Consider the following 16989-nt stretch of genomic DNA (forward strand, 5'->3'; position numbering starts at 1 on the left):
ACCACGATTGGTCTTATTGTAACCTATTTGAAAATCGTTTGTATTATTATGTCAGTACCACCACCGCTTGGACTATTCCATACACTAATTATTCCAATTCCAATGTAATTACTTTTGTACAATAAACTGTAATAGTGTCATGCATAAAATAAGAATAGGAATTGGAATCGCTTAAAACACGTCTTATTTTTCATATTTATAGAAAATGCATTTTTGACCTGAACTCTCGTTTACTGGAGGTCTGGGAAACATTGTACCGAGTATCCTCGGCTTCTCACCCTCCGACGGCCGTAACACCTAAAACCATCAATGTTTTTTGGATTAACAACAAATGACAATAATATATTAATATATATATAAAAGAATAGTGTAATTTCATCAATAAAATGTAATAACATATAATTTTACATTATTAGAACTTGATCATGGCTTAAATAAGATTTTTATTTGGTCATTTAAAAATAAACCCACAACATTATTTCACAACAGAAATTTTAAACAACGCTTACACTGTTTATATGCACATTGCACCACTGTAGATACGCATGTGTATGGGTGGGTGAATATTTTATGAAATATCAAAACGACGTGACTCTGCAGATCCTTATAATGCCTAGTCAAAGCACGAGATTTCCGTTTATGTTGAAATTTCAGAAATGTATATTTATTAAATAATGTCTAGTATTGATGATTGATGATATTTAAATTTCAAAACTACAAAAACTATAACAATGTACAATAAATTGCTCTTGAAATTAAATATTATAATACGTACTTTATGTTTATTTTTATTTAAATTAATAACAGGTTTAATTTTTTATATATATATGTTTACACTGTATTGTAGCTATAATTATTATAACCATGACGTGTTACCCAATTAGAATTAATATCATACGCAATATCATCTAATAAATAATACTTTAAAATCATAAATATATAAAACTTTATTTTAAAACTTAATGACTTACTAAATTATATTTAATGTGTCATCTTCAAAATAATAAATCCAGATTCCAGATCTAAATGAAACAATTGGCAACTCGTAAGCATTTAAACACTAAAAAAATTTTTTTTATAATTATTGATTATTTCCATAAAGTAGAAAATATACAATTAAATGAGCTTTATATAAACAATATTAAACTATAATTAAAATCACATTTTAAAGAAATAAGGAAAAAATCATATTTATACATTCACAGCGGTTGACAGTGAAGTGTTTATTTTTACTGTCGATTAAAAATGCATTTTATTTTATAATTATTTATATAACAAGTTTTTTGATACTTTCTTGGCATACGTTAAATATACGTTTGTTAAATCCTTAAAATGTCAAATTAATCGTACATAAATTATTATAATTTAAATTTTTTAAAGGTATATAATTAATATATAAATTATTTTTAATATTTAGGTAGGTATAAAGATATAATATGTTTAATTTCATTTTTAATAAAATTATTTTTTATTTTAATTTATATTTTATCCGTATTATTAAATTAGTTATTTTATCCGGATTGGCACTTTTTAATAACTACACTGACGAATAATAAAATTTTAGCCTATTTAAGGATTATATACAATCAAATCATTAATAAATGATAAATGAATAATAAATATTCAATCCCTCAAAAATGTTTTTCATATTTTATGGTGATGATATCATTATACGTAGTTCTATAAAAAAAAAGTCACCTCAATATAATTATTTTAAATAATTCTTTATGTATAGATTATCAGTAACAAGATTATGTTAGGTGCAGGTATGCGTGTATACAAAGTTTCTCATGGAGTTTATTCCCTGCAACTATAAATTGTTTTTTTATTACATTGTTTGAAAGTAAATAACAGCATATCGGATCTCACATAATTATATTCATCATACCGATAAAATATGTCTTATAATATTGATATAAATATTACTAACGTATTGACATGTTATTATGATAACTTCTGTTACTGAAATACGAACCTAGGCCTATTGAAAAAATAATCGAGTAAAACGGTCTGTTGCTTCGATAATATATTATAATATATAATAAGCTAGGTTAAAAATGAAATGTGTCTGATTGAAGCCAACCCCGTGTGCTTTTGTTTTACGTTACCACCTACCTATAAATAAATGCACACACAATTTTATAACCGTGTGAATAGTTGCAATTAAATGCATACGAAAGATAACTTTTATTTTTTATTTAGATTTTATGAAAACCCTGTATATACGAATCACGATATCGAAACGAATGCATTAAACATTTAAATTTCCAATTTTATCGTACTTTTTTCAAAAATATACCTTCTAAGTTCCTACTTACAATGTAAAATCATACAGCTTGCATTTATTGCAGTTAATTATTCAATCTAACCGTGGTTAATTTACATGCAATCGTCATGTACAAAAAACATAGGTACAATAAATGCTAGATTTCTTACCCAAGTACCTATCATCAATAATGATGAAAATATTAAATTTCCAAAGTATGTAGGTATTTATACTTATTTTTAGGTAAGACTTTTCATTTTATTTTAGGTTTAAATAGGTACTTTTTTACCATCGAATAATTTTCCTGTTTGAACATTCTTCTTTCCATGTAGACGTTTCATTGAGGAACGGATTCATCGTTCATGCGTCCTCGAACAAAATACTTTGTACTTCCCTTCTCTTATTTTATAGCTATTTTATGTTATTAAAAGAAAAACCAGTCACGTGAAGTCGATCTCCGGTAACCTATAAAATTGTGATATTACCACCCCACATCACATACCTTGCGTATCGCCAGGGCCGTAGCTACGGGGAGGGTTTAGGAGGTTCAATCCCCTTTTAACAAAGTAGAAAATGTAAAAATGTCTAGTATATTCTACAATTTTAAATTTTTTAAACCATTTTCTTTAACTGAATAAATACTTAATATAGTACATATTTTATAGTATAGTGCTCCTGGTAAAAAAGTCACACGGAAAAAAAGTCTCCCGTTGCATATATAAAAATATCTAAAATTATAATAAATTTATTAAAAATTTAAAAAAAATATCTTATATCAATATTATTTATAAAAATGTATTTTTTCAGTTATAAAATATCTCTTTATTATATTTTGACCTATTGGCTATTTGTTTCAAAAAATTAGAAATATCTGCAGATTTATCTTCATCAAAACGTTGACAGAAAATGTTCAATCGAACTTCATTATAAATTAAAAATTAAAAAAAAATATGTATCTTATATAATTATATAATAAAGTTATTTAAAAAATATAAAAATGTATTTATTTAGTTATGAAAGATTTCTTATTTTAGTTATTTTTATATTTTAATCTATATTTGTTTTAAAAAAATTAGGAATATCTGCAGATTTGTCTTTGTTTCATTTTATTTATACTACAACTGAAGACTATCCATCTAAATCCAAAACAACATTTTTATTGCATTTCTATTTTTTTTAAATAATATCTAATACCTTATTGATTTACATGCTTAGCTTGCCAATGCATCTTGCCTGATATCTAAGCTTTTTTAAACGTTATTGATCCTCGAAATAATGATATTGGTTTGTTTATTAATGCTAATGGCGGTAGTTTGACTGATAAGCAAAAGCACATAGTAAGTTATAAAATTCCTATCTATGGAACTGGACCCTCCCCGTAGAAAATTCCTAACTACAAATCTTACTCTGCACATTTTCATATTTAATCAAATTTTCAGAAATACATTTTCCAGATATTTTTTTTTTTATTTACTATCATTCAAGTCGCGTGTCTGTACTAAATTAGTGCTAGAGTACTGAAATTATTGTGTTACTGTTAAATTTTCAATCGATAAAAAAACAATCTCATACAAAAGAATTCTGTTATTACATTTCAAAACAAATTGAAATTCACCACCAAATCAGATTTTTCAAAACGTGTTTCGCTGAAAGTATGTAATCTAAAATAATCTGACATAGTAGGTACATCGAATAAAATGTTTGGGCATTAATATTTTAATAGTTACAACAACGTATATCTAGTGCAGAATTTCTCTAAGAAATTGATCCAATAGGTTGAACTGTTATGATATTTTTATCACATGCATAGATACTAAAAATGCAAGTTGATTTTTTTTAAATATTCCTTTAAGAAATATAAACAATATTAACATTATCATACACGATCAGTAATACCATAAAATATTATCATTATTACGTATAATTAGGCTCATAAAAAAAATTAAAATAGTTTATGGATAATACTGGCCAGTGGCCACGTATATTGTTATTTCGATAACCACAAAATACTATCTACTCTACTTGTTATACGTATAGCACAGTAAGTAAATTAGTAAATATGTCACTTTTGTGTATGAAAGAACTAGACCAACAATATCCTTAAAATCGAGCATAATAGACATGAAACCACAAACATTGCGTTATCAGTTTTAATTGTTTTTAACTAATATTTTAAAAAAGTGGGCAAGTGGGTATCGCTCCGCTGTTTAGTAGAGATGGAGAGTAGGTCACTGGTCACTTTAATGGATGTGTTAAATTTAAATGCAATGACAGGTATCAGTGTATACGAAAAACGATTCTGAACGGAGATGATTTTGTCAGTCAATGATTTTCGCGGTTTTGATATATTTCGTAAACATTTGAACTTTAAATACTTATAAACAAAAATTGTGACTAACGATTTTTGATTTTTTTTTTTTACTACGATAAATGCAACTAATAATAAACCTTGTATTAAATTTTAAAGATAATATGAAAATGTTACACTTATATTTGAATTAATTATACGAGGTTAGGTGTATCACTGTATCCAAACTACCAACTAGATCCAATTTGTTACCAGAAATCACCCTATTACCCTAAAGTTTTAAATCGAATAATTTTTACTACTACTAAAGTTGATGATGCATAAAAAAAACACACGTCTTAAAAAATTAATACATTTATCGTTGCGCTCAAAATCTAAAAATACAGTTGTTTTTAAACTGTAATTTAGAACGTTAAAATCTGTAATTTAAATTTACAATAAGCATGAATACTGATATATAAACATTAATTTGGTATGCGACACATGAAAAAAAAGCCACCCAATAGCGACACTTTATAAAAGAAATTTGTTTAATTTATAGAATTTTTTTTTATTGTAGTTTAGATCACGACACCATCTTCTCTTTAGCCTGCGAAGAGGATTTCCAGGAATAGAGTCAGAATTTAGTGCTGATATTAGGGAATTTAGGAATATAGTTTTAAATTATTTTTTTATAATTTTGACTCGATAAATTCAAATAATTAGCTTCATAGTAAATTAAAATGTTTTTTTTTTTCAAAATTATCATTATCTGAGTATAACTCAAAACAATAAATAGGAATACCCAAACACATGAATATCAGTTTTATCAGTCTATTTTGCTCCAATAAACTGTAGTGTGGAATCCGCTAAATACTTAGCTACTGTATTAAAAATCTTAAAAGCCTATATAGTCAATTGATATAATAATTTTCTCAGGAAGCGCGTGTCAGGAAAATTATTTTCCTTTATTTGACATAGGTATATAGGTGTCTGGGACCTGGGTAGTGAGCTCATCAGTTACATACTTAATAGTTACGTATTACGTAGGTATACTTACATTATGCATGAACCCGGAAACCGTTGTTGCTAACGTGACCCACTATTAAAGAATGAGTATACCTATTCAACAGACTAACAGTTGTCCGCTGTAAGTATATAGTATATTATAATGTAAATATTATGTATTTATGTATTGTGTAATTGAATACATACGCGTGTCACGTGAACTGTAGTAGCGAAATGCACATGCTCTCAGAACAAATATGTATAGGTAGTCGTAATTATACCCACACGAACTAGGTATTTTAATAATAATTATAGAACAACTTAAGAAAAGTGTAATTTAAATACATGATATGAGTATGTACTATGTAGTATGGGAATATTAAACTACTCGTAAAGTCGTAAAGTTGCAAAGGTATACCTATATAAATATAATATTACACGACTATTTCAGTATTTTATTTTGAATTTATACGTTTTGGTACTTATCTACTTACCAGGTGAAACTAACGTGTATAAATCGATATTTTACAAAACAAGAAAATAAGCCAAAGAACTATTATTCACATACCATCTAGAGAGTGTAACCATGGGTATCTTTCTTAAGACCTATCACCCCCCCCCACACACACACACCCCACCTTATATGTGTTTTTTTTTCTTCATCAGCCAATTTTCTAAATATACGTTTTAAAGAATACATTATTTTATTCTAATATCTACATAAACATAATAAAATGTATAAATAATTAATATAATTACTGCTGCAGTGCTGCCACAGGTTTATTTTAAATACGTACCTAATATTCAATATAAGGTACCGACTTCAGTACTTGCCACTTGGTAGATTGAATCATAAAAACGAGAAAAATTAAATTAAAATAACAAATACGAGTACTTACCTACTTCGACTTTCAAATAAAATTAAACAATTTGATGATAATTGAATATTTAACGGATAGATAAATTCCTAGATAATAGTAATATAAATAAATTATAAAATGTCCATAGAAATAGTTGCTCACACACCATTTCCGCCCAGAATCGTTTTTCGTATGAAATGATTTATAATTTAAATCAATACATTTAACAACTCCATTACAGTAACCTAGGTAGTAGGTACCTACTCAATGATGAAATATACATTCAAAATCTAATATACTACAGAGCGACTTACTCGGATTTTTTTAAATTATTGATCACTACATTTATCGAGGGAAAAACTTGAATTTAAATAATAGATTTTTTTTATAAACTTAACTTAAAGCTATTTATACTCGTTATACGTTCTAGGTACCTAGGTATATGATTAACATACATATTATATAGAACTTATATAAGTGATGAATAAATTCTTAGTCAAAATTAATAATAAAAATCTATGCAATAACCTAACCTAGCCTTAAGTGGGTAGATGGGTCTAGACACCTAAAAATTAAAATTGATAAAACTAGGTTAAACAACTATACGTATCAAGAGAGATTCAAAAATTTGTACATAATTAGTTTTTAAAAAGGAGTTAATAACACTCTATAGTCTAGACCCTAGTAGCTTGGGGTGGGTAGTAAGTATACTATTATTATTATATAGACATTTTTTAAAAGTATTTCAGATGACATCGATGAGTATCATCTATAAATTATAGACTATAATATAAAATTGATAACTTTTAATTACATTAATTAATTTAATTTTCCATATTAAATAAAAATAGTAAATAAAAATACAATCATTGTCCAATGTCCAAGATGTTAACTTTTAGATTCTTAGAAGAGTAATAAATATACTTTACTACAATATGTTGTTTTTTTTTTTTTGCTTGTCACCTATTAAAGTATTAATATGCCTAAATTTTCAAATTTGAGGGATGGTTTTAGGTAAAAAATTTAACTTTTTAAAAATGAAAATTAGTAATTTTCAAAATAATCAGGAATTTGGGATAATTCTTAATTTTATCCAACAATATTATTCAATAGTTATTCTGAATCTAGCGAGATTTAATACAAAATTGAAATTTATGAAGTGATCATAACAGAAACACATCATATAAAAATAATACTTTAAATAGTTATACCTAGATACAAAGTTTTCATTATTCATTATTTCATATAGTTATTTAATATCCATATGAAAATATTCATCTTGTGCTCTCAGTACTCTTTCAAATGCCGTCAAATAATAACCATAGCTTAGGCATCACACTGATTTACTCAATGCATTATTATACATTTTAATACTATGATTTTTTCCTAAAATTGTTGTTCGTTTTAAAAATTTTAAACAAATTTAAAACACAACTAAAATTGAAAAAACTCTATTTAACAAAATTACAATGTAACAAAATAAAATATCACCAAGACAGAATATTATTAACACCATTGGATATTCATTTTTTCTTACAAAATATCGATTAACATAAGTACTACAAAACAAAAGTACAGACTAGATTTTATTATTATTGTAATTACAATGGCTCATTCTGTCTATGTTTTAAATGGTTATTTACTTTAATTTTATATTAAGCACCATTCTTTATTCCGTCTTTTTTAATATATCATTTTCTGGTCGATTTAATGCCAATAAAACCTGGCAGTGGAGTATACAACTAAGTGAATCGTTATCAATCTTCGAGGAGATCTTTATCCAGTCTTTTAAATATAAGACAAGTGTTTCCCTAGATGATGAAAAAGGGCTCAAACCTCTAAATAGGCATGCCTGCAACAAAAATAAAAGACTGCCAATTAAAATAATAAAAACCTAATATATCACTATATCCAATACATGAGAATGTATAATTATATACTTTGGTTTAGAAACAAATGTGTTAAACAATAATATTATTTTTTAATTTACGTATTAAATTATGAATGAAATATCTTATTTAATCTTAACAACATACCCATTGTAATTGTCTATCATTTAATTTATCTGGTCCGCCTTCAGATTCTATTGCCTTATCCATTAATTGTATATACTGTGCTAAATTCTTTAACCTCACTCTTCTTCTCCATCCACGGTGTATATTATACATTTTTAATAGTACTTTCTTTAATTTAAAAAATAAAAATAATAATTAATAATATACAATTAATTTAATAGCAATACAAGTATTTAATTTAAAAAACTCACAATATGTTGACGAGGTAAAGTACTAAAATGATACGGGAACATAGTAAAAACTGGGATGGCTTGAATAATGTCTTCCACTGGGGATACACCTCCTGCTCCCAGACATTCAATCACACGAAACCATTTTAAAAGCATGTCATCTGAACATTCTTCAGCCATTAAACTCAAATGCCTAACATAATAAACTAACATACAAATCTACATGCTTATGTAAATATAAATAATTACTACAATGCACAAATATGTTCAATATAAGTGCGGCCCTTATCTACAAGGCAGCCTGGCTGTCGCAACCATTTCGACATATGATGGCCTATGGCTGCCTAGTGTACGGGCTCCAATAAGTCATCATTTGTCTAATTGGTTGCTCTAGTAAGGCAGCCTAATGGGTTAGGGCCTAAAAATATAAATTATTATGTTTCACTAATATTTTCATATAATAATTATTTTCATTTTTTATCTATAAGAATAAAATAAAAGAAATAAATTTACTCAAAAACTCTCATGTTATGTTCAAAATTGTTCTGTTGATCTTTTATCCAATACTCTTTGAGTTGTTCATCTGTCCAAAAATGCTCAGATAATAAATACTTAGGAAACATGAACCTAAAATTAAATATTTTAAAAAAAATTAAAATTATTTTTTTTTTATTATTATACCTATAACAAAATTAAAATTCTAATAAGCCTAGAACTATATTTTTTGCAACAAAAGATAATTATCAACAATGATAATAGTATAGTTTAAAAATAAATATATTTTTACTTACGCTAATGGAAACAAAAACAAATTAGTAAATGGTACAGGCCAAAAAATTAGAATTGGTGTCAAGCGAACCAGTTGTAATGGCAACCTATACTTCAACTCCAACTCAGCATAAGTTAAGGACGACAAATCAGAACTATAATATTTTTTATACGCTGACAGTAACACTAGAACATCTTTATATAGATACTATAATAAAAAAGAAACATACATTTAAAATAATATTTTTTATACACTTATATAAATATTTCTTACTTTACAACCAAAAACACTCAGTCTTGCATACTTTGCAGTAGATGGCGACCAATTTTCAATCTTATTAACCAGTCGCATTGTGAAGTTATTATCATTTAAGATCTTTGTCTCATTCATATTTTGTTTATTGTCTAATTTATTATCATGCTTCACATCAGTGTTATTTGAAGATGCATTTTTCTTTTCAGTGGACTGTAAACATTGGTTAGCATTATCAACACTATTACCACTTATATAGGGTGGAACTGTTGAAGGTTTTGTATCTGTTTTCAGTGGTTCCTTGCTTGGTAACTGCAAAACTACTGAATTCCTAAAAATAAATTTAAAGCTCATTTAAACATTTAATATATTAAAATAGTATTTTGTTTAATGTAATGGTGGACCAACAAAATAATCATTTAACTGTTCACAATAATATTCCTGTATTTACTTATTGTCACATACAAAATGTTATCAAATAATCTATATTAACTATACGAATAATATGAATTTGTCCGACATTTCCTAGCACTTCAATAGTTAACAAGTACTTTCTAAGAAAAATCTAAAAATGTGTTATTCAATACAATATATGGTACCTAAGCAAAGCATACTTTTTAATACAACTGTAAAAAAAAAATTTTTGTGAAATATTTAAAAAAGTTTAAGAACTCATGATTGAAATTATTTTATTTTAATTAGAATGAAAAAAATCATGAAAAAAAGTTAAAATAAATATGAAGACAACAATCAAAGTTAAGGCAAAAATAATAATTATTATTATGATATGCTCTTATTCAACAAAATTATTAAATATATAAAAATATGTAAGCTTAGGCACCTATGTAGAATTCATATATTATATTGACAAAGTACCTATACAACCATTACAATATTTTTAACTTGGCACATTTCATTAATAGATATACAAAGAAGTAGCAATATTTTGGATTGGGAGTAGGTAGGTGTATTATTGTGTGAACATAAAAATATATGTTCACACCATTGCACTAATGTCTAATTGTAGTAGGTATTTGAAAATAATGTTTCTACATTACAAGGTATGGTAAAATATTTGGCTAAAGATTAATATTTCTCAACAAAAACAGTCTATCACTTAAAAACAAATTGTTACGATTGTCAAACACCAACCATATTAAATGCAGAGCAGAAACAAAACCAAAATTGATAGGTAGATGGTAGAGATGTACTCAAATGAATCTAACCCAAATTGGTAGACCAATTTGATGTACTATCAAACACAACATCCAACCAGCGTGTAGTGGACGAAGGAATACAGCCGAACAATACTGGGGAACACGAAGGACTTAACGAGTGATCCGCTTTTCTGTTGTGCTGACACACATACCTGAAAAATCGACTGTTTTTGTAAGTGTTGTTTTCGAAATTCAACAATTTGCATTTGGTAGCGGCATAGCGCCGAGACGTGCTGATCATGAACTTCATCGTACGCAGCCCGACGCTAGCAGTAGTTGACAGATTTAATCGGACTCGGCTCTGACCCGATTGCAGAATGCCGATATTGTGATGTCGTCAATAAACGTTTGCGTTTAAAATATACATTTTTATATTATTTCCAAATCGGTGTTTTTGGCGAAAACAAAAATACAAAGTATAATGTATGACAGATAGCTACTAGTGATAACGGCACAGCTGATAATGTACTTGGCGTCTTGAGTCTTGACCACGAAATCAGCTACGAGTCGGGTCATGATTGAACGAGTTACGACTCCCCGACGTATAAATATTATTATTATTTATTTATCAACATCGATTAACAATAAGTTTTCTGACGAAATCCGCCGATTTAGAAACGATAATATTTTAATAATTTACCCAGCGACCGTACGAAATTTATTTTTCGCGCCTTACTGCTATCGATTGCCATTTAACGCGCGCGCTATCGATATTTTCAAAAAAGTCACGCGGTCTAAAACACAAATCACACTACGGTATACAATAATAATTGTACGATAATACGGTCACGAGCGACGGGAACCTACTGGTCTATCGGTCAGCGGTCTTTCTTTCTTTCACTCACTCACGACGCACCACGACACACGAGGCCGATTGCGATCATTGGAGCAATAACGATTAAATATCATCACGCCATCCCTTATCGCTATTTGCCGGTCCGTCTGAAACGAAACTAAGCATTTTTCTTACTCAATTTACCCTCCACGGCGTAAACCGTTCGCCATAAACCAGTCTTTTTAATTTTTCAAGTCTCCAATCGTCCGGTACTCCGGCTTTTATTCGTTTCCGAATCGTGTAAGTATTATATTGTATTACATTATTACGTATCTATCTAAGCTATGAGAATTAACCATAAAATCGGTACTCGAATTAAGGGAGTGCGCATGGGGACGGAGCTTCCCTGTTATTTATTTATTTTTTTTGCGTACCCCAACTTGATTTTTTTTTTTACAGTAACGAGGGTTACTGCCCAAACTTATGTCCAAAATAATTTTTATTAAAATATGGATTTAAATTTATAATATAATTAATTTTACAATTTTTAGTATTAAAATTATTGTTGATAATAGTTTATTAATTTATTATTACTTCTATGGCTCTATATATTTTTTTTGTAATTTGCTTATTAATTAATTATAATCACACTGTTCTTTGCCTATAATTTATTGTACATATCTATTCTGTGGACCAGTATAAAGGTAGAATTAAAATATCTCTGTAGTTGAAAAGTGGTATTCAAAATATAAGTAAGGTTAGCAAGGGGGGTCTATGTTAAGTAATTGTGCACTTGGAATGCAGTTTTTAAATCTTTGGATTGAGCTCCTCTACTTAATTTTTCCCAATTCGAGCACTGCCTAAAATGTTATGTACGTCGCAATGAATGTGGAATGTGCCAATCAAAATTAAACCCCGCAGCTAGCGATATTCCACCATAGATCTACTTAATTTATTCCTACATTGTCCCTCCTTTATTTATAAATAACTTCTTTCATACATACAAACATATATATTGATTTTTGGTCATGCATAAACAGTTGAACGTTGTTAAATGACCACCCAGACTTCAGCCTGTGCCGTAGTAGTTGATGTAGGTATCTGTAAAAGTTGAAATGTATACATTTAGTTTCTGTCTACTGAGTTATTAAAATGTATGTATTAAGCATAATATTCCATAATAGGTTAGTAGTTATGATGGTTATAACATAATGATTATATTAATTAAAAAGAGAGTTAATATATTAGCATTAATAAAAGTTGTTTGAGTATACTAAGTACTAGGGGGTGAATATTACATTATTATTTTGATTTGCTATTGTATCATTATTAAGGATTATTGTTATATTATTGTCCCTAGTATATAAGATTTATAACGTAGAAACTTATAGGTTTTAATTTTGATTAAGTTGCATCAGTGTGAAAAAAATAGTGTACTTAACAATTTATACCAAAAAAAAAAAAAGAGTATTGTTAAAGGACTTCTTAAAATATGGTACCTATAAAAAAATTAAGTATCTAAAAATATGGTATATTTATCAATGCAATATTCAAGGATTAAAGAGAAATGAGTATGCCTGTTGAATAATCCTGTGAGATATTATAAAAATATATAATATAATTACCTAATTAATGTAATGTATTAAGTACCTATATTTCTATGAAATATTTAAAATTTAACCTACCTTAGAACATTTTTTTTGTTTATATATCTTCATATAATACTTACTTTGATTAAGTATATTTTTAATAATATAAAAGTATTTCATATATAACTAACAATTTCCTAGAGACATACTTTTATTAAATTGATTAAGAATTATTATAAAGATCACAGTGAACATTTCTAGCTAAATAATTTAAAAAGTGTTACTAAGAATAACAACTGTTATATATAGGTATAAATGTCAATAATACTTAAATACAATTCTATCAATCATATATAAAATAACAATAACTTCTAGTGCCTATCACCAAACAAAAAAGAAGTAGTTAGATAGTAACATTAATTTATTATGAGCTTACATGTTAAAAAATACTATTAGCAGTGATGGATGAGTTGGTGAATTCTATTAAAAATAAAATCAATAATTTCAGAAAAGAATAAGATTTTATTATAGTACAATATAATAATGTTAGGTATATATTATGATGATTATTATCCATTAGTTTAAATTTTATCAAAAAAGTGTTTATAATTATATAAAAAAACATGCTCTAAAATAATGCATATCATATACAGTTCAGTATTAGTATTTATGTTCCTTCTCCTTTTATTTTCATGAATAATTTTTAATAAAATAAATAAATAAGTATTTCATATTTTAGTTATTGATTCTATGAAGCTACAAACAAACAAACATTGCCTTTTGATTTATATTTGAATTGTCAAAAAATAATTAGCTTTTTATTACCTTTTATTATATAAATAAGTTAGGTTACTGATTTTTATATGTTGTATTATCTGACCAATCAGTAAACATTTTTATTAAATTTTACTTGAGTAGATTGATGGTGGCACTGCCATATTACTATTTTTGTATTTATCTACCTTGACAGAACATATGTGTAAAATAATTTATTTGTGCAACTTAACTTGACAAGACTTAACCAATGATTTATATATTTTCCCTCTAATGTATAAATAATTCTATTTAAAATGGAATTATTGGTATAAAAAAAGGGGCTTACATAATACATATTAATATATAGACTAATTAACCAGTTATTAAAAATATCTATACTTTTAAATTCGAGTTTCATTTAAAGATAGTTCTTAAAAATTAATAACCCAATTCCATATCTATGATTAATCATTTTAAGATTAGTTTTATGATCTTATGATTAGTAATTACCATAAATTTAAATATCTATTTTGTTTTTGTAGATATATAAAACATTCAAAATAACGTCAATCAAGAAAAGAAAAATGGAAAACGGAGTCACCCACAAATTTAAAGTTGCAGATTTATCTCTTGCTGAATGGGGCCGCAAAGAAATTATTTTAGCTGAAAAAGAAATGCCTGGTTTAATGTCCTTACGTAAAAAATATGGTCCACTCAAAATTCTCAAGGGTGCTCGTATAGCTGGATGTCTTCATATGACTATTCAAACAGCTGTCCTCATTGAAACTCTAATTGAACTAGGCGCTGAAGTACAATGGTCTAGCTGTAACATATTTAGTACTCAAGATCATGCAGCTGCAGCAATCGCTAAAGCTGGAATCCCTGTGTTTGCTTGGAAAGGTGAAACTGAAGAAGAATACTTATGGTGCATTGAACAAACCTTGGTATTTGCCGATGGTAATCCTTTAAATATGATTTTGGATGATGGTGGAGATTTGACCACACTAGTACATGAGAAATATCCTCAGTTTTTGGATGGAATCAAAGGAGTATCTGAAGAAACTACCACTGGTGTTCACAATCTATACAAAATGAAAAAAGCCGGTATTTTAAAGATGGCAGCTATTAATGTAAATGACTCAGTTACAAAAAGTAAATTTGATAACTTATATGGTTGTCGCGAGTCCCTTATTGATGGTGTGAAACGGGCAACAGATATTATGATAGCAGGAAAGGTCTGTGTTGTTGCTGGTTTTGGTGATGTTGGCAAAGGATGTGCTATGTCATTGCAAGCTTTTGGCGGTCGTGTTATTGTCACTGAAATTGACCCAATTAATGCACTTCAAGCATCTATTGCTGGTTTTGAAGTAACCACTATGGATGAAGTCTGTTCAAAGGGACAAATATATGTGACGACAACAGGTTGCAAAGGTATTATTACTGGTGAACACTTCCCACATATGCCAGATGATGCTATTGTTTGTAATATTGGTCATTTTGATTGTGAGATTGAAGTGACTTGGTTAGAAAAGAATGCTGTTGATAAAGTAAATATCAAACCCCAAGTGGACCGATACACTCTGGCCAATGGTAGACACATTATTCTTTTGGCAGAAGGAAGGTTGGTGAATTTAGGTTGTGCTACTGGACATTCATCATTTGTTATGAGCACGTCCTTTACTAATCAAGTTCTTGCACAAATTGAATTATTTACCAAAACAGACCAGTATGAACATGACGTATATGTATTACCTAAGAAATTAGATGAAGAAGTAGCAGCTTTACATTTGGACCACTTGGGTGTCAAGTTGACCAAGCTTACTCCTGATCAATCTAAATATCTTGGAATTCCAGTTGATGGGCCATACAAACCTGACAATTACAGATACTAAAATTCAATTAAGAAATAAACATACATTTTACAGTTATATTTTATTTCAACTTATCAAAAATATAATACTATAAGAAAAATATACTAACATGTTTTTTTTAATTAGATTATCATTAAATCCTCCATTATCCTTAGTATGTGACCGATAATAACATTACCAAATTGATGGTACTTTAAAATGTCCATTTATACCTTATTAAATATTCCCAAAGAATTTATATGGAGTATTCGTCCATATTTCCAATTAATTTTATTACAGTGTAATATCTATAAACATTATGATATTATATCATACAAATTAATTTAATAGCACTTAAATTTAACAAAATTAATTAAATATTATAGATAATTACATTATACATAACTTTATATTTAAAAATAATCATTATATAACTATTAACTCATTATCAGTCATCATTATTTTCATCTCGGGTCAATTATAAACAATAATTACTAATATCAAAGATAACGCGTGAACCTTAATTTGCGTTCAAACCCATGAGCTCTAGTTTATATAACTGTATATATTATAATATATTGTATTATAACAATTGTAAAAAGTGTATAGGTACAGTGGTGGAGATTCTGTATGATGATGAAACCGCCCGATTGTTATTTTATACATGAAATAATTTCGTTCTTCCTAGAAGCCCTCGTGATAAATATTATTTTAATATAATAATTATCATGACTAGTTTTTATTTTTTTAGCTTTAAAAAAATATTAATTAGTCAATCTACAAAGAAATCCAAGAGTAAAATTGAATAATAACGTGTTTACATTCAAGATTTCTGTAAAATTTTTGTAGATATATAGGTAGTATTAAAGCCTAAAGGTACCTAATAAAACATTTTTTATTCATTTTCTGACTACTGTACACATATTTTAAACAATACAGCACGATCTAAGATAGTATTATCTTAAATCTTACCACATAACCCTACAAGTATTTTTAGGCATTGCTGAATACATATAAGTAATAGGTGATGAGTGTCATGTATACTTTCATTTTTCTATAGATATTTACATAGGTAGGTACTTGACAATGGACAAATTTTGAGATAGGTAGTTGAT

General features: G+C 27.4%; 2 protein-coding genes across 2 annotated transcripts; one reads left to right on the forward strand and one right to left on the reverse strand.

Moving 5' to 3' along the window:
• Positions 1 to 7857: 7857 nt before the first annotated feature.
• LOC132920940 (LETM1 domain-containing protein 1) lies at positions 7858 to 11557 on the reverse strand. Its single transcript, XM_060983692.1, has 7 exons — positions 11057 to 11557; positions 9709 to 10018; positions 9458 to 9642; positions 9180 to 9293; positions 8688 to 8859; positions 8458 to 8604; positions 7858 to 8273 (listed from the first exon to the last, which is right to left on the reverse strand). Exons 1-7 carry the CDS (start codon positions 11152 to 11154, stop codon positions 8091 to 8093), a joined length of 1209 nt encoding a protein of 402 aa, XP_060839675.1. The 5' UTR covers positions 11155 to 11557; the 3' UTR covers positions 7858 to 8090.
• A 177-nt stretch (positions 11558 to 11734) lies between these two features.
• LOC132920933 (adenosylhomocysteinase) lies at positions 11735 to 15997 on the forward strand. Its single transcript, XM_060983679.1, has 2 exons — positions 11735 to 11979; positions 14567 to 15997. The coding sequence occupies exon 2, from the start codon at positions 14609 to 14611 to the stop codon at positions 15914 to 15916; it is 1308 nt and encodes a 435-aa protein (XP_060839662.1). The 5' UTR covers positions 11735 to 11979; positions 14567 to 14608; the 3' UTR covers positions 15917 to 15997.
• Positions 15998 to 16989: the final 992 nt, after the last annotated feature.

Source organism: Rhopalosiphum padi, chromosome 1 (genome assembly GCF_020882245.1).
Source record: "Rhopalosiphum padi isolate XX-2018 chromosome 1, ASM2088224v1, whole genome shotgun sequence".
Lineage (NCBI taxonomy): Eukaryota > Metazoa > Arthropoda > Insecta > Hemiptera > Aphididae > Rhopalosiphum > Rhopalosiphum padi.